The sequence below is a fragment of the Phaseolus vulgaris genome, chromosome 7 (assembly GCF_000499845.2).
Source record: "Phaseolus vulgaris cultivar G19833 chromosome 7, P. vulgaris v2.0, whole genome shotgun sequence".
In the NCBI taxonomy this organism is placed as follows: domain Eukaryota; kingdom Viridiplantae; phylum Streptophyta; class Magnoliopsida; order Fabales; family Fabaceae; genus Phaseolus; species Phaseolus vulgaris.
The window spans coordinates 20,985,697-21,003,778 of NC_023753.2; the positions used below are offsets into that span (position 1 = coordinate 20,985,697).

The 18,082-nt window shown below is 33.7% G+C and overlaps 2 protein-coding genes across 10 annotated transcripts; one reads left to right on the top strand and one right to left on the bottom strand.

The window, feature by feature from the left end:
* Nucleotides 1–5,952: 5,952 nt before the first annotated feature.
* Nucleotides 5,953–11,775, top strand: LOC137828404 (nuclear transcription factor Y subunit B-1-like). 2 transcript variants are annotated; one of them, XM_068634968.1, is made up of 7 exons: nt 6,010–6,200; nt 6,380–6,607; nt 6,814–6,943; nt 7,410–7,415; nt 7,518–7,598; nt 7,721–7,759; nt 11,430–11,775. In XM_068634968.1, exons 2-7 carry the CDS (start codon nt 6,390–6,392, stop codon nt 11,475–11,477), a joined length of 522 nt encoding a protein of 173 aa, XP_068491069.1. In that variant the 5' UTR covers nt 6,010–6,200; nt 6,380–6,389; the 3' UTR covers nt 11,478–11,775. The 2 variants fall into 2 exon arrangements, with proteins under 2 accessions (XP_068491068.1, XP_068491069.1); XM_068634967.1 differs by lacking the exons at nt 7,410–7,415; nt 7,518–7,598; nt 7,721–7,759; nt 11,430–11,775 and having other exon boundaries at nt 5,953–6,025; nt 6,814–7,263.
* Nucleotides 11,776–12,787: 1,012 nt separating this feature from the next.
* Nucleotides 12,788–17,571, bottom strand: LOC137828403 (PWWP domain-containing protein 5-like). 8 transcript variants are annotated; one of them, XR_011083871.1, is made up of 6 exons: nt 17,387–17,571; nt 14,610–17,190; nt 13,747–14,398; nt 13,493–13,644; nt 13,334–13,378; nt 12,788–13,116 (listed from the first exon to the last, which is right to left on the bottom strand). XR_011083871.1 is itself a non-coding variant. In XM_068634965.1 (3 exons), the coding sequence occupies exon 2, from the start codon at nt 17,098–17,100 to the stop codon at nt 14,617–14,619; it is 2,484 nt and encodes an 827-aa protein (XP_068491066.1). In that variant the 5' UTR covers nt 17,101–17,190; nt 17,387–17,571; the 3' UTR covers nt 13,148–13,378; nt 14,610–14,616. The 8 variants fall into 8 exon arrangements, 3 of the variants coding, with proteins under 3 accessions (XP_068491066.1, XP_068491067.1, XP_068491065.1); XR_011083872.1 differs by having other exon boundaries at nt 13,493–14,398; nt 14,610–17,170; XR_011083870.1 differs by having other exon boundaries at nt 13,493–14,398.
* Nucleotides 17,572–18,082: the final 511 nt, after the last annotated feature.

Genomic DNA, 18,082 nt, shown 5'->3' on the forward strand with positions numbered 1-18,082 from the left:
GAATCCCTGCATATAACAAAGTCAGTTTACTTTTACAACCAAAAGTGTAAGAAAAAGGAAGACATGACTTAGCAGATGGAACCAAAGGGATTGCAGAAAAGGATGTCCTATAAATCGACCAAGTTGGAAAGATTTGTTTGGGAATGATGATGTTTTTTGGAAAAAGACCTCTTAAATGGTGAAACCCATTAGGAGGTATGAAAAAATCATCCCTAACATATTTTAACCAAGGTGGTGTTGAAATAGGAACCTTGGGTAATGAAAAAGATAAAGAAGAAGAAGACCTTGGAGGGTCCATTTGAGGTATAGCACGAGTCAACATGATGGATTTAGAGGAGAAAATGGTGTGACTCGGTGTAGTACTTACTTCTTTTTCTTTCTCATTTTCTCTTTTAGTTTTCATTTTTATTTGGTCCTCATGAACCTCTTTGGGAGAGAGGGGTTTTAATATAACCTTGCGCCCTAGGAAGGAAAAAGACATTGTATTGGATAGGCCATCATGTAAAACATGTCTATCATATTGCCAAGGCCTTCCTAAAAGAAGATGAGATGCTTCCATGGGCACAACATCACATAAAACCTCATCTTTATACTTTCCTATTGCAAAGTTAATGAGGACTTGTTTATTCACCATGATTTCACCTACTTCACTAAGCCATTGTAATTTGTAGGGCTTGGTATGAGAGATAGTGGGTAAGGCTAACTTCTCCACAACTCTTGTACTAGCTACATTAGTGCAACTTCCCCCATCAATAATCAAGGAACATAACTTGTTGTTGATAAGACATCGGGTGTGAAAAATATTTTCTCTTTGAGTATCATTCAAAGATTTTGGAATTGTGCCCAACATACGTCTTACCATCAATAAGTCACCTTCACAAGGACTTTCACTCTCATTTTCACTTGATGGTCTAGAAGGTGAAGAATGCCTAGGTGAATTGGAATCATGCTCACTAACTACAATGCCTTCATGCATGTACATACTTCGTTTAGAAGGGCAATTAGCAGCAATGTGACCATATCCCAAACATTTAAAACACTTTTGACTAGACGATATAATTGGGGATTTAGGCCTAGAAGTAGATGGCGTAGGATCCTTGGGTTTGAAAGAAGAATCTTTGGAAGGATGTTTAGAAAAAGAATTTTTGTTTCTCCAAGACTTGGAGTAGTATCCATCATTGGAAGCATTTTTGAAAGAGTTTTTCTTAACAAGTTGGGCTTCCACCTTCATTGCAAGATGAACTAAAGAGCCCAATGATGAATACTCTTGTAACTCAACAATGTCTTGAATATCCTTCCTAAGACCACTCACAAACCTAGCAATCATAGCTTCCTCACTTTCCTCTAATTCAATTTTAAGCACAAGCGTTTCTAGCTCTTTATAATATTCATCCACATTTAGCGTGCCTTGTTGAAACCGTTGGAGTCTCAACATGAGGTCTTTCCTAAAATGTGGAGGCACAAATCTAGCGCGCATTTGATCCTTTAAAGAGTTCCAAGAGTCCACGGGAGGACCCTTGTGATAGATAATGTCCTTTACAATTCCATGCCACCATTTCATGGCATAATCACTAAACTCTAGGGTGGCTAACTTAAGCTTATGCTCATCTTGGATCTCATGGATCTCAAATATTTGTTCACACTTAGCCTCCCAATCTAAATATACATTAGGATCACTAGAGCCATTAAAACAAGGAAGCTTGACCGAAGGTAGCCTAGCCTTTGCATCTTGGTAGTAACCATTGTCGTAGTGATGTCTTTCTCCTTGATGATGAGGTCTTTGTCCATGAAATTGTGGTGGATTCCTCCTTCTCCTATGCTCTTCTTCATGACCAAAATCATTTGAAGAGGCTCTTGAAGATGGTCTATGAGAATGATGCCCATCATGGATAGAAGGTGATGGTCTAGCTTGTTGGACCTCCATCTTTTGCATTTTCTCTTCCAAGCGTCTAATAGTTCTTTGTGCTTCATGTAATTCACCAAGGATTGAAGCTTTGGAAGGAGAATTCTGCTTGTAGGATGCATCACTTGAAAATCCAGCCATTTGAAATTAAAAACAGCAAACACACAAAACAACAAACAAGTCAAGAAGCAAAATTAGCAAAAACAGTGAGTGTTTTAAGCAAAAATGCCGAAGTGAATTGAGGCAGAAAAATAGGTCACTCTCAAAGAAATAATGTCCTTGCACCAATCTGATCTTGAGGCCTTGGAATCCTCAAATGAAAGATGTCAAAGCAAGCACATCAATCTCAAAAGCAACCACCACAAAACCAATGAAACAATAAAGACAAACAAGAAAAGGTATAAGCAAGGAAAGGTAATTGCAAAAGGAAAACTATATGTAAGACAAACTCAAAGAGTAAGAATGAAAGACAATCAAGAAAATAAAGAACTCAATGAGAAAGTAGGCACACAAAATAATACTTGAGGAAAAGCACTAGAGTAGATGAAGAAAACAAAAATTTAGCTACTGGAATTTTTTTTTTTAATGCAAATTGTGCTTGATATTCACTGATTTAACTGGAATGATGTAGAGCGAACTGGATTATGAAATTTAAACCATAGAAACTTCAAGATGTTAACTCAATAATGGCACTGGAATAAATTAAAAACAGTAAGCCAATTAATTGAGATAAATTTTTTAAAATCGCTGCCAGATTACCGTATTCTTTTCGGTAGAATTGTACACTTTTTTTATTTTATTTCATTTTTTTGTGTACTATGAATTTTTGAATGATTCTTTTTTCTACTCTTTTCTAACACTTTGAATAACACAGATCCAGAATTTCAGAATTTTCCAGTGAGTAAATCAATTGCAATAAGGAAAAACAGTAAGCACGTTTTCAGAAACAGAGGAATCCTAATAGGAATGAAAAACAGAATTATGAACTAGCAAAGACATAATGGAAAATGATGTATAGGAACTTGTATAGGTCTAGAATACAAGCATGAACTCAAACTAAAACAGAAAATGCACAAAGGATCAATATCAAATTCAGAAAATTATATGACACTAAAGCAAGAAACAATCAAAAGCAATAAAAGTACTACTAGAAGTGATGACAATTATGGAAAATCAAGACTAAGACAAAACTTGTATGGATTCAAAAAGGAAAATACTCAAACATATGATAGGCACAAAAATTAAAACAGCAAGCAATACTCAAATAAGCCTAAAACAGAACCTTAAATTGCAAGAAATTAAAAGAGCTTTTGAAATAAAGTGCTACACAACTCAACAATTAAACAAGAACACACCTAAACTCTTGATACTACATGATGTGATTCCACTAGCACAATTAGAATGATTCTTGACATTCTTAGGAATCATCTTGAGTTGGTTAAGAGCTAGGCACTTTATCATAGAAATGGATCAAGGTTCTATGAACAAGAACTCACCAAAACTAGTGCCAAAACACAAACTCATATAGAAGATCCAATTATTGTCAAATTGAACCAACAAAAAGAGGTAAAACTTAAATCCACCAAATAGAATTGGAAGGGAAGCAAACTGAACCGAACAAAAATGTAAAAGAAAGGCATAGAACTGAAAATACTTGCTGGAAAAAGAAAAGTACCGAACCAAACACAAAGAAAAATAAGAACAGCTGTTGGAAAACTTAAAAACCGAACCAAAAACAACAAGGAAACAAGCTAAGACAAGGAATTAACAAAGAAGAAAGGAAGGAGAAGAGAATTGCTCATGAAGATGGATGAATGATGAATGATCACGCCACTAGAAGTGTGGTTGCTCCTAGATGAGTGTGTTGCCGCCACTTGAGGACACCATGGATCCTTCAAGATAAGACTAGAGAAGAAGGCTCAAAAGCTCTCCAATGCTCACTCCAATTTTGAGTATAGTTTCTTTAGATAAATTCAAATATGAAATTTACAAAGAGAGCACCTCTATTTATAACCTAAGTTGCTGAAATGTAAGCTACACAAATTCAAAAACTCCTTCCTAAAAAGCTTCTAGAATTGGCGCCTAAAACAAAGCATGAGGAAGGTGTGACCTCTTCCTTCACTTTGGCACCTCCTTTTCTACTCCTACACCTATCTACTAACACACACCCCCTAAGACTCCTAACTAAAGACTAAAAGATGCTTTAACAATAGAGGTTTCTAATGTTTTCCTCTAAGCACCTTCAAACAATATTCTTTATTATTTAAAACTTGGCCTTGCCCTTCATAGGATGGACTTGGGCTTGGGCCTCTCTTTATTTTATGTCTTCTTTTAATTTTGAGAAGACTAGAAGGAAGAACTTCAAGTGTGATGGTGAATTGCCTCTTCCTTCATTAATAAAAACCTCCTTTACTTGACTCTCATCAATAGTATTGTAATACTATACATATATAATTTTGTATCCCTAATTGAATCTCATACTAGTAGGGTTTCTTTTGGTACTAGATGTGTATTATATACAATATGTATGTTCTTATTAGTTAATGCATATTACTGTTGTGTACTGTGTATTATAATAGTAACCGTTTTTCTAGAGTCGTTGTATATTAATATTGTAAAAAAAAAGTATAACCCAAATAATAATATTTACGAAAAACAATCAAAATGAAAAGAAAGATACACATATATTTTTATAATGGTTCGATTTCACAAGAATCTACACCAATCTAAACCTTAATTAAATTATTCTACTATATTCTTAAATTATTCAATTACAATAACTCTAAGTAACTAAAAAAAGAATGAAAAAAAAGAAAGGTTAAATTGTATTTTATTTAATTTTAAATTTTAAAAAACGTTGGAATAATAACAATTAATACCAACAGTAAAAAAAAACAATAAAATAATACAACTAAAGCAAAAGAAACAAGACTATTCAACATCATAATTAGAATTTGTTGTCACACCAACAATATGTGGTGCTTCCTTAATCTTCTATATTAACAAATAAGTCAATTTTACTGCCATTTTACATTAGATCTGTTTCTTAGTTCGGTTTGAGAATCTCTCCCCTTTTTTTTATTTCGTTTCGAAGAGTAACTCTAGATCAATTCAGTCATATTTTCATGTTCCAATTGAATACTTTCCTTTTTATTATTCTAAAAGAAAAAGATTTTTCCTTTTCTTTTTACCAATGGATCCAATCAAAATATATATATATATGAAAATACTAATTGTAAAAAAAAAATATGAATGATAATTGTTGATATGTCCAAATGTCAAATATAAAAAAAAAAACACTAGAGAGTGAGTGATTTAAAAAAGATAATTATTTTATATTAATCAATTATTTATGCAAGTTTATAAATTATAAAAAACATGATTATAATTTATTATAACTTGAAATAATTGATTATAATTAATGAATAATCCAGCAAAATATAATTCTTTAAATTGTAAAAAACACAAAACAATTTGTACATATATCACATAATTCAATTAATAAGTGTGATAACAATTTAAAAATACCAATTATTTTTTAATAACATATCAAACAATCATTTAGGTGAAATATTTGTTGTGACAAAGTTGAACGCAAATTGTGCATGAGACCATATACTAACAACACATTTGTAATGATAATAGATGAAAAACATTTCTAAGTTGTTTAAAGAAATTTGACTGAATTTGTCCTAGTCACTGCTCATTTGTGCCTTGAGAAGCCAGTATTAAGATATTAGAAAGATTTCTTGGCTATAAGACAAATATGCAAAAATAGATTAAAAAGAGATTTTATATTATATTATATTATATTAGATCTTCACACTCCTATGATTTTGAAAATCTCAACACCCTTCCCACTACCAACACCATAATTTCAGATATAACAAACAATTAATACATAACCCTCTTTTCAAACAATATAAAAAAAAAAGCCACAAATAGTAATAATAGTTAATTTTGATATCCGAAAAAACAAATTATTGGATTATATTAAAGGTAGAAATGATGTGTAAATTATAAAAGGTGAGGGGTGAATTATTATGGTGTGAATGAATTGTTGACAGAAGAGTGTTGTTGAAAAGAAGAAAAAAGAAAGAAGATGAAGGGTGAATATTGAAGGTAGGTAAAAATAGTGAAAAACAGTATCTTCTTTGTTCTGTGTGTGTGTGTCTTATTGTCTGCATAAATTTGTTTTTGTAAGGCGATTCCACCAATCATCGCGTTCCTTCTCGCGCCAAATACAAAAAGCACAACCATTTCTCATTCTCCTTCTTCCTCTCTCACTCCCACACCGGTAATAATTTAACTTGCCTCTGTTAAACATCGTCCACCCATGTCACATTTGGGATCTCACCCATCCTTCACTTTCCATCACCAATCAATAATCCTTTCCCACATCCATCTCTATAAACAAACACCCACACACACACTCTGCGTTTTTCCTTCTCCGTTTCTCATCATTGCGTTTTGTAGGGTTTGTGAGATGTCGGATGCGCCAGCCAGCCCGAGTCATGAGAGTGGGGGCGAGCAGAGCCCGCGCGGTTCCTCCTCTGGGGCCAGGGAGCAGGACCGCTACCTTCCTATTGCCAACATCAGCCGCATCATGAAGAAGGGTCTTCCTCCCAACGGCAAGATTGCTAAGGACGCCAAAGATACCATGCAAGAGTGTGTTTCTGAGTTCATCAGCTTCATTACCAGCGAGTTAGTTCGCAACTATACATAACACAACTTTCAGTTCATGTTTCTTGTTTTCTTTTCTTTTGCCAATTGGGGTTTCTCAGAATGTTTGCTCAACATTATTTATCAAACATTTTGTTGCTCAGAATTATTTCTTTTCAGTTTTTTTTTTTAATCTCTTTTGGCAATTGGGGGTTTCTGAGGATTTTTGGTTACTGAATTCCATGAAGGGCGAGTGAGAAATGTCAGAAAGAGAAGAGAAAGACTATTAATGGAGACGATTTGTTATGGGCAATGGCCACTTTAGGTTTTGAAGACTACATAGAGCCGCTTAAGGTGTACCTGGCAAGGTACAGAGAGGTATTCTTTTTTTCTTATAGTTTTTCGAGGGTTCTTAGTTTTTATCCGTTTGCAGTGTTCGCGCTATCTTGATAATTATTTGCTCATATATATAAAATATTCTGTCATTTATTTTTTTGTTTTTAGTTGATATACAAATACGACACTGGGATACACACACACTATTGAAACTTGAGGAGACAATTGGAGTCATCTAATTAAATCGTTGTCTAATGCAAGTGCTGAATATGAATTATTCATCCCAGTTTTCATTTCCCTTTGCATCTTGTGGTGTGGATTAGTTTTTGTTTGGACGAGCTAGGTGCAGGGTGAACTTTTTCAAGGAAAAGATCCTTAAAGTTCTCTTCCATCCCCTTCGTTTAAATGATGGTGTTTTGATAATGTTGCTTATGACATTATAATTAACTGACTTTTTCTTTTTCCTTTTTGTTTGGTTGGTGACTTTGGAATGTGCACAATATCACAGGCGGAGGTTAGTTAGCCCTCCTCTTGGGTTAATTATGTTATTTGTTATTTATCTTGGACTATTTTTTCCTATGGAAATTTTAATGTTTGCGGACACAAATTCTTATAGGGTGACACCAAAGGATCTGCAAGAGGTGGTGATGGATCTGCTAGACCAGATCAAGTTGGCCTTGCAGGTCAAAATTCTCAGGTGTGGTTGCTTAACCTTTTTGGACTTTTGTTTTTAGTTTAACAATTATTACTCTTGTGATATTTTGTCTATGGAAATATGATTTGGTTCATTGCATGCTTTTGGTTAAATGTCTATGGCAGCTTGTTCATCAGGGCTCACTGAACTATATTAGTTTGCAGGTAATGTTCTTTCTTTCTCCTTCTATCTTGAACGCATGAATGCTCAATTTTTTAGCAAACACTTGCAAACCCAATTATGGAGATAGAAAAATAAACATATTCTTATTAAAAAAGAGCAAAATTGAATATTGTGTAGGCTTTTTATTGGCTGAATACCCTCTACCCTATGATGCACATATACAATACGGCAATACAATTATTTTAAAAATATATAATATATTATATGTATGAAATACATGTTTAGAAATATATAAAAATTCATAAAATAATAATATATAATTTCAATTCCGCAAATTCAAATTAAAAAACATACTTCTTGGACATTACTAAAAGCAAAAAAATTGTATCTCATTGTCATTATAAATTACTTTCAATTATTTACATATAGGAACAATACTATCCATTTCATTTCTTCTTTGAAATCATTCATAAAGAGAACAATTTCCACTTTTTATTCATCTAGGGACAATGTTATATGTACTTGCTTTGGTGTTTTATAAGACACTTTAAAAAGTTTGTACACTTTATCGATACATATTAGTGAAGTATCCAAAAATATCGGTGTCAAATATGGATATGTGAAGCAAATTGAAGTATAGGTGTATCATAACCTCTACCCTTGTTTGCTGTATTGATTCTGATTTCTTTGAAGAGGAGGAACGAATGATATTCACTAGCAAAGCTCAGTGTTTATATTCTGATTTCTTGATTTTTTAAATTAAACTTGTGGGTTTGGATTTAGATCTGATCAATATATTTGAAATTGTTAGTTTTATTCCATGAATACTTGGTGTCTTAAGCATACAGATTAGGTTGTCTTTTCAAAACATATGATTTAGAGGGAGCTTTTAACATTTCTAAATTGGGTTACAATTTTATTGGAAACTTTTTGCTTCAGAAAAGCACACTCACTTTGAAGATTAATGGAGAGAGGTTTCACATTTCCGGATATTTAATTGATTTTCAAATTGGTACTTTAACTAAGCTGTCTAGCTATTAAGAGGTTCACTCCAACAGGTTTGTGTTCATTCTTTTGTTTAGTTTTGGGTTCCTTTTCCCACCCGTTTCAATCCCCATGAATAAAAAAGCTTTTTTGAATCGCTCATAAAACAAAAGTGTCTCAATGTTCTTCTCCTTGTTGGATGTTTTTTGGTCTCTGGCGTTTGTTTCATCCATTCTTGTACCTGTTTCCTTATAATTTCTTCTTACACTGGATAAAGACTATACTCAAATTTCATTTCATCAATATTATGACCCTCTTCAATTACTAATGTCAGTATGTTAGGAATATAGATATATAATGTATTTTGTTTTGCTGCTGGGCTTGTGGTATGTAGTTAAGGTGCCCTGGCACTTGATCTATATTAGAATTAAAATATTTATTAGTGGTTTTTATACACTTTCCTTCGGAAACCTCCTTGTTTACAACCTTGTTTCCATATGTAATAGGTATTTGCTTAATCACTGCCGACAATATGCCAAATTAATGGGATGTTAGGGTTAATTTCCCCAAGCTCTGGATGTAATAAGAATGTGATATTCAAGTCAGTTACACACATTCTATGTTCTATTTGCAAAGAGATAAAGTGGTTTTACAAGTTTGTTTGTTTGTTTTTAGATGATAGAAAAATCATTGATAGAGAAAGAAGAAAATTACAATGCATTTGATTGGTAAGACATACTCCGTAAAATAATTAAAAAAAGAAAAAACAAATAAGAATAATGAAAACACATCAATGGCATAAAGCTACCCAATCCCTCTTCATTTTTGAAAAATCCCCTTAAAATACAATGTTTTAAACATGCAAAGAGGCAAAAAACTATAAAATCTTATGAATTCTCTTGTGTTCTGCTCTTGTTCTTTAAAAGGGAGTTACTATTTTTTTTTTTTTAAAAATTTTGTTGCAGAGAGAATCAATTTCCTTTATTTTTATGGAGACAACTTTAAGTTCGGGAAAACATTTTTTTTTGTTCAAGATGATACCGTATCCATTCTCTAGTTGTGTAACCCCTCTTCTCTTCGATGAAAACTTCTAACCCAGAGAAGAAAAAATTGTGCAATGATAATTTCCTTAGCCTTCAAGGCTTCAACCACTTTGGGATACTACAGTGTTGTCGCTTGCTTGTAGTCCTCTAAAATGGCATTATGATGGAATTTTCGTTTCAATTGTGACCTCTAATTAAATTAATTTTCAAGAACCTTTAATTTTTTGTATACATTCTTCTGGTAAGATTTAAAGCTGATCAAATTTCATAGTATATCTTGTGTGGCTTGGGATTTGTTTTTTCCTAGTCGGCATTTATTTATAAATTAGTACTTTGTTGGGTTAAAACATTTTAGGCATTTTGTTGAAACTAGCCAATGTTATTTCAGACCAATGCTAGTGATATTGCAATTTCTCTTTTTAGTGAATTAAAGTTTAAATCCTAGGTTTGGAGAGTCTGTTAGAATTACTGATTTCTCTTTAGACAATTTGTTTGAAATTATATTAAGCCTTTTCAAGGTGCTAGCATTCTGCACTGATGGCAATCGTAGCAGGAAAAATGCTGTATGCTAAAGGAACATTAGGATTATGATTCATTATAAGCTTGGTTCTTGGTACAAACAATGCCCAACGCAGTGGGTAGGGAGGTGTGAATATGTTGATTATTGGTCATGTGTATGAGAAAAAAAAAATTGATTAGAGGTTGTACACACCTCGTGATTTTTTTGTCAAGAAAGAATTGGTCGGTCGAGGAAAATGTGCAGTTATCCTAGTTGTTCCAGGGATTTGAGAGTTCCATTTAGTTATAGCTTTCTATTTAACAATTGGACTTCTTGGCTATGTTACTATGTACATTGATTTGCAAACTTAAGATTTAGGATTGATTTAGTTATAGCTTTCTATTCTCCCTCTGTTCTAATATCCCCGATCTCTCCATCTTTTCCAATCTTCTCTCTTCTCTATTAGTTATTGTTTCTCCACTTCTCCTCATCGAATATGATAGTAAGTTCCACGCACATGGTTACTCGCTCCATTCTCAGCGAAAACCCCTAGATCTGTCCACTACAAGTTATTTACTGGGTTGAGTGATGACTGTCCTAAACTTTCAGGTACTCTGTGTAAAAAGTAGAAAAATATAATAATTCTTTACCTTTCTATAAATAAAATATGGGATGGACTCATTGGGGTCTCTGACAAAAAGAAGGTTAGGTGATAAGATGGTTCTTTTCTAAAGTTGTCTCACGTTCAAACATAGGGGCAAGACATAGTTAGCCTTTCACCATTATATACTAGGCATTGGTATTTCGATCAGGTTTCCTGTGGTGCCTAAATAGGAAATCACTTGGGAACTACTTCAATACTTGTCTTAATATTCTCCTTCAGCTAAAGTCTAGGATTATAGTTGTCCACACAAGCCAAAATATAATTCATAACGGCAAGATTCGATAGCTCAGTATTTTTTTATTTCTATTTGCATGCTTCATCCCTAAAGTCTTCGTTCTTTGAAGATCAAATGTGACTTCTTTTGTTGATAACTGTTTTTAACATTTAAGATTGGCTGGGCATACATTGGAATTCAAATACTTGTTCAAGTGTATGAAGTGTGATTTCTTTGCTATGAGTTGTTGACATTTGTTCTACCTGCTTCTCTGTTTGACATTTCTTAAATCTGTGGGGATTTTCAGGTGCAACCACAACATATGGTTTTGCCTTCAATGCAAAGCCATGAATAGTCTCCACGCATCTTTTTTATTTCACTCGAATGCTTGTACGCATGACATGGATGGAAAGAATGGTGTAATGATAAAAACTTAGGTTCTCGTGTAGAAGGCTTGAATGTCAGAATTTTGTTACGTCACTAATGTAGATTTCTATTAACACATGTCATATTTAACTGCATCACCAACTGAAGGGAAAAACGTGTGTTGGGGTGGGGTTATGCATGTGATTCACCATGTAGCTTGTCATGGTCAGAAGTGTTTTCTTGATATTATATAATATAAGCAGACCAGACCCTCTAGTTCTTTTTTCTTTGCTTCTCTCTTCATTCATCATTTTAAAAAAAATCTTCACTTGCGAAAATACAAATGTCATAGAAAGGGTTCGCAGCTTCACTGTTGTTGTTCAAGTGATGCTGCATAAATTATTATTTTTTTTAAATAATTTTCTGTGCGAATGGATATATTTCTATTTCTATGCATACAGTTATGAGAATTAGTTACTTGCGGTGATTCGGCTTCAGGCCATAGTATGTTTTTAAAGCCAAAATGTTTAGTTATAACTTTGACCAAAATTCATCAAAAAAATCTTTAACCAAAAGAAAAAAAACAGTTAATATTATAACATTGATTTAAAAATTAATAATTTTAATTCCAATAATTAAAAAATAACATACTGATACGTAATTCGTTGCATCTTAACTGCCAAGTTTTTAATCTACCATCATAACCCTAATAATTAGTACATCTCGCTGCTGTAAAAAACATTCCTTCCAATCCTTTTTATAAATATATTGATCTAAAACGTATTTCTTGTTAATTTTTTATAAAAGTATATTTAATTTCTACAAATTTAATAAATAATACTAAACAAAATATATTTTTCTTAAATTTTTTGGATGTGACTTTGCCAAGAATTAAAACTAATAAAAATATCTGTGGGTAAAAAAAACGTCATTAAACTATTTAGAATGGATTAAATCCTTTTTGTTCCTATGGAAGACCATATTTTTACGATCTCTGTCACCATTTGGTCATGGATAGCAAAATTACAATTATTGAAAATATTTTTTAAAATTTTACGATAATCCCAAATGTATTAATCTATAATACTAACTAATAGAAGAATTATTTTTTAATAAACTATTTTTTATCTTTCCACTATAATCAAACTTAATTTTACTCGAACAATCTAATTGTGTGTATGATTATATCTTACATTAAAGTAAGTGTCCCACAAGAATAGTAAATCCAATACGCCTCACTGCATATTTTCTGAACATTATACTGCGTGTTTAGTTTTCCATTTGCAGGACACGAGGAAGTTCACACCCTTAATCATAAATTTTTTTGAACACAACACAAATAACATTTTGCTAATTAGTTTGGCTAAATCAACTGCTTTCTCCACATACTAAAGGATACAAGACCCAGGAAAATCATGAAAAACTAACATGCAATAAGACTAAACCCTAAATTCACTCCTTCAAAGTTACACAAGTCATCATAATAGTTTCTATAATTTTGCTCACTATATTAGTTCTTCAAAACTTCTTTTTGTTATCTACCGACACTATGTTGGGTTTTCAATTTGACACGCTTCAAATTTGTAGAATCTCAATTTTATGATGTGTAAGCTACCTCGTAAGTATGTCTGCACATTAAAATTTTAATTGGAAACTCAGTTTTGTATAAACAAGAGTTTTATATGCAAATTTATTCGAAACATCACCAAGTTCTCCAAAGATTTTCTTATACTATGGCAGTTATTTAGCAATAAATTGGTTCAGCAGTATTATTCAGTTATGTATGTGCTGTTATTTTCAGCACTCCCTGCAATTGCAAATGTAATTTATGTTTGGTATACTTACTATATTTGCTTCTCTTTGAGGTAAGGAGAAATCTACTGGTCTAACCTGCAAAATCAATTTGACAACTCAGTTAGCAGAGTAATAGTGTACTGAGATATGTGCTTTCCTAGTGTCTTTGCATATGATCTATTTATAGGACTCAAATGCAGCTAAAGTCACCATCTTGATGTGAGTGAATCAGCACAAGTATAGTCGAGCTTGGTTATGAAGTAATCCTGTTCGATGCAGGAGCCTCCAGTCATAAAACAGTCCTTGGCAAGCATAGCATGGGCAAGCTCCTAGGAAGCACCCAGAGGTGCTGGATGAGTAGCCTTCTTAGCCCAACAAGGATTAGTGACAATAATTAACTACTTCAATGAATAATTTCTTTGGAAAAGAATATTATGTAAACAATTATTCTGAATCTACCTTACCAGATTCCATTGTGTCTTCCATAATAGAATATGGCAAATTCGCCAAAATATATGCCATGGTCTGTTCTTATCAGAATCTACTGTTGGTGCTCAAAACAATCACATTTGAAGTAAATGACCAAATTGAGCCAAATGAAACAAAAGATGCCAAGTACACAACACAAAGAATCCTAGGAAAACCGAAGTATAAGTATTTTCAACTCTATACTCTACAGTGACATTTAATTTAGGAGGCCCCAAACTAGCTAAACCAAGGAAGATATGAGATCAGATTCCTGTTTCAACCGCAGAAACTGGACTACTTATCAACAATATACAATTGAATGTCAAAATGGATCTATCTAATGTTTTTGATGCTACTGCTCCCAGACTTAAAACTTTCATTTTGTAATGACACATTATCTAGGTAAATAGAGCTCAGCTAACAGAGGATGCATTGGTATCACAATACCTAAATCAATTATCAAATTTGTCCAAGTAATACCCTTGTTTTCTTCAATATTTTTTCTTCAGCAGTCTCAAGATTGTTGCCGCAAAAGTGCGAATTATTTTCCTTTTTTAGACTTGAAATGCCTGATTGAAAACTGAATGTTTGTTAACATCCTCCTCCTTATCTTCCCTGTTCTGTAGTGTTTGTCAGCTGACATGCTTCCTTAAAAACATTAGGTACTAATTCAATTAGTCTCAACTCAAAACTAGGAAGGAAAATAAGTAAGATAATTTTATCTTTAAGATATGCTCTATTGATGCTACTGCATCGTCCATTAGGATAGTATGCAGTTATTATCTCATTCATCATAGGACAAGCGTGCACCAATCAAAATTACCAAAGATTGCATATGCAATAGCAAAAAGTTACTTACCAAACAATTAGACTGTATTATGTTCAGAATTGGAGAGATCAATATGCATATCCTGGTCCAGAGTTGTGGCAAAAGATGAAGCTTTGAATAATGTACTTGGAGTATAGTTAAGCTTGTAATTTACGAGAATTGATCCAAGTATGTTGAAATTTTCAGCCCTGCTGAAAGCAGTCTCTGCATCCGCACACTTCAGAAAAACCACTCTAGCCCGGCTGCTCCCTCTGTCAACTTCTGTCTCAGATTCATTTAGAGGTCCAAATCGCCTAAAAATCTTATTCAGTCTCATTTCTGAGGGAACAGAATCCAGCTCAGCAAAGTTCAAAATAAGTTCAGCTGGGGAATTCTCATCTACACAACCAGAAGGCTTTTCGGGAACCGCAAGATGATTGTTGTCAGACAATTGTTTCCTAGAATAGGACCTACGAGTGTAAACTATAATAGGCGTTTCCGGCTCAGCAGGGGCGTGTTGATAGTCTCTTCTGCTGTTTTTCACTGACTGTTGTTTTTCAGAACCAATCTGGATGCCCATCTCAGTCCTTTCACCTGATCCACCCACAGGTTGTTTCTTCCTTTTACTACCAGCTTTCTCTGCAGGCGAAATTTCTTTTCCAGAATCATTGGCCACAATTATTGAATTCCTGAAATCAGAGAAGAAGCTCACTATAACATTCAAGGAACTATAATCTCCCAGGGGTTCATGTGCTACCCACTGAAGTAAATGTAGCAAATCATCTAGTGATGAATATTCCACTGGAACAATCAAGCTTGACTTCTGAGTCTTCTCAGAATCAGAGGAGAAGACATCAAATCCATTTCTCGAAAAACCTTCCGCACAACCACCTTCCATTTGAGACCTGTCTCCGGTACACTTCAATGTAGAGGGTGGTCCAGTAAGTTGATTAGCAACCCTTAGAATACGTTCACCAATTTTAAATGATTGCTTTGTGGTATTAGAAACTTTGGCAAGGGAAATTGTTTTTCTCCGGTCTCTCATCCTTGAAATACCAGCACAATGATCAATAGTCTTCTTTTTCTTGGAAGAGGCAGGACAAATCACATTTTCAGTGGCATCACTTGAGTGATAATCATCATGTGTAGAATCTGAAGTCCCACCGGCTGATTCAGACAAGCTTCTTTTCTTCTTTTCTTGATATATACCATCTTTCAAATTATGCTTGCGTTTGTGACTAGAGCTGTTCGTTGTTTTCATTTTTCCAGCACCAGTTTCACCAGCTTTTTTACTCGAATGACTTCCATGCTTATTAATTTCACTCAAACTTCTATCAGCATCCTTAATTAACGCATCGGTGTGATTATCCAAACCTCCACAGTATTGTAACTCAGGCAAGCAAGAGTAACCCTTTAAACGGTAGAAAGAAAGCAACTGAGCCTTAGCAATTAAGAGCTCCAATCGATCAAAGCCACCAGTTGGAAACTCGGAGAGAGTTTTCAAGTATTCCAAAAGATTCCCAGGTGAAAAGGAGTCAACATTTAAAGATTGATCCACTCTGCGTATGAAACTTAGTTCTTGCTGAATGCCAGCGTTTTCAACAGTCTGGAGTTTAATCTTGTCATGAGTATCTTCAGGTATGCAGGAACATGCTAACCCAAATTCTGCACGTCTCATGGACTCTTCCAAAGCACAATCTACAGCATTCTGAAATGCATCTGAATTGCACTGCTTTACAATATTAGAGAAATTAGTCCTAAAGGGCTTAAGCTGAGACGAATCATTCCAGGCAAATGTTCTATCCCCAAAATATGCAACCAAATAGCGATCCTTTTTTAAATGCTTCTGTGCCTCCACAGTTGAATCAGAGGGATCAAATATCTGCCCCGGCCACCATGGATGGCTTCTCACCTTGCCCCATACCAAATCATACACAGAAAACTCACCTACCTTGTCTATTGGCAGCTGATAACTTGCCTGAAAAATTATTCCTGAGCTCTTCTTATTTGACACCTGCTTTATGACTTTTCTAACTGTTGTTTTATGCCGTTCAGCATCATCAAAATTTTCATCTTCAATTTCCTGCTCTCCATGTGAATCAACCTTCTCTGAAATGCCACCATTCTCTTTAATGCTTTGTCTGTCATCAGACTCAACCATAACATCGCTAACTGCTTCTTTCTCCACTGATTTATTTACCTCACTGTCATCAATGTTCTTCTGTTCATCTAATGCTTTCAAAGAGGCATCATCTCCACCGAATTCGGCAGTCTCATTCTCATTCTCCTCTTCTAAGGACCCCACAACTTGAGAACCCTCACCAAGAACCAAAACAGCTTCTACACCAGTAGGATTCACACCTTTACCCTCCTTATTCAAACCATCAAAATCCACATCATCATTAAGTTCAGCAACACCCTCACGAATGCAAACACCATATTCTATGCATAAATCAGAACCCACCTTTGGATCCTTTCCATCCACAACCAAAGATCCCTCCTTTACTACAGGCTCTTCTAGGGTTTCTATTTCACCAGCCATGCTTACAATACGGGTCAACGAGGATTCTGAAATTCTCCAAGCAGACAACTTTCATACGTGTGCTTCTTCCCTGGAAACGCTTGGCAGACACTGAAAACATGTTAGGAAGTGAAAAAAAAATCTCCTGAACCAAAAAAATCGGCTTAAAGCAAGAAAGTTATACGGGTAAAAAAGGCCATGCTCTCACACCTAGTAAATAAAGATGCAAACTAAGATGCCCATCAATGAAATGAACAACAAAAGGTCAAAATAAAGGAAGAATAAACAAAACATAGAAGTTGAATACCAGGTTAGATCCTTGGGAAGTGAAGGCTAGCTCCAATTTTGGTTTTTTGGTTATGGTTTTAGTTTGGTAGCCACTAGTTTTTTGGAATAAGGAGAAATATAAAACAATGCCTGTTGAAAGACATGGGCAAGTCTCTTACTGCAGCCAAATCATAACTAAGAATTAAGAATGCACATATAATGGTTTCTTTAACTGAGAGTGAATAAGAGTAAGGAAAGAAAGTAGGAGATTTTTTTTTCTTATTTAGATAAATGGAAACTTACGAAAATAAATAAATAAATAGTTGTGTGTGATTTTGTAAATGGAATCACTTCTAAAATTATTTTTATTTGGAATAAATAAATAACTTATATAAAAAATATTATATTATAATTAAAATTTATTTTTAACTTAACTTTTTATTTAAAAATTATTTTAATATATAAATTAGAAAAATAATCACTTCCCTTCCTTTCCAGTTCGATTTGAAAAAAAAGGGTTTTTGAAAAAAAATCTTTCTTCCATATTTTTTTTATGTCAAAAAAGTTATACATTTTTTTGGGTATGTTTGACATAGTTTGTCTTCTGTTTCTAAATACTTGGATAACAATTGTTGTTCCATCAGGCGTAGATATATGAAAACAGAAAATACATTAAAGTAATATAACAAATTTATGACTGAAATACAACAACAAAATACAAAAAGGCAAATAAAAA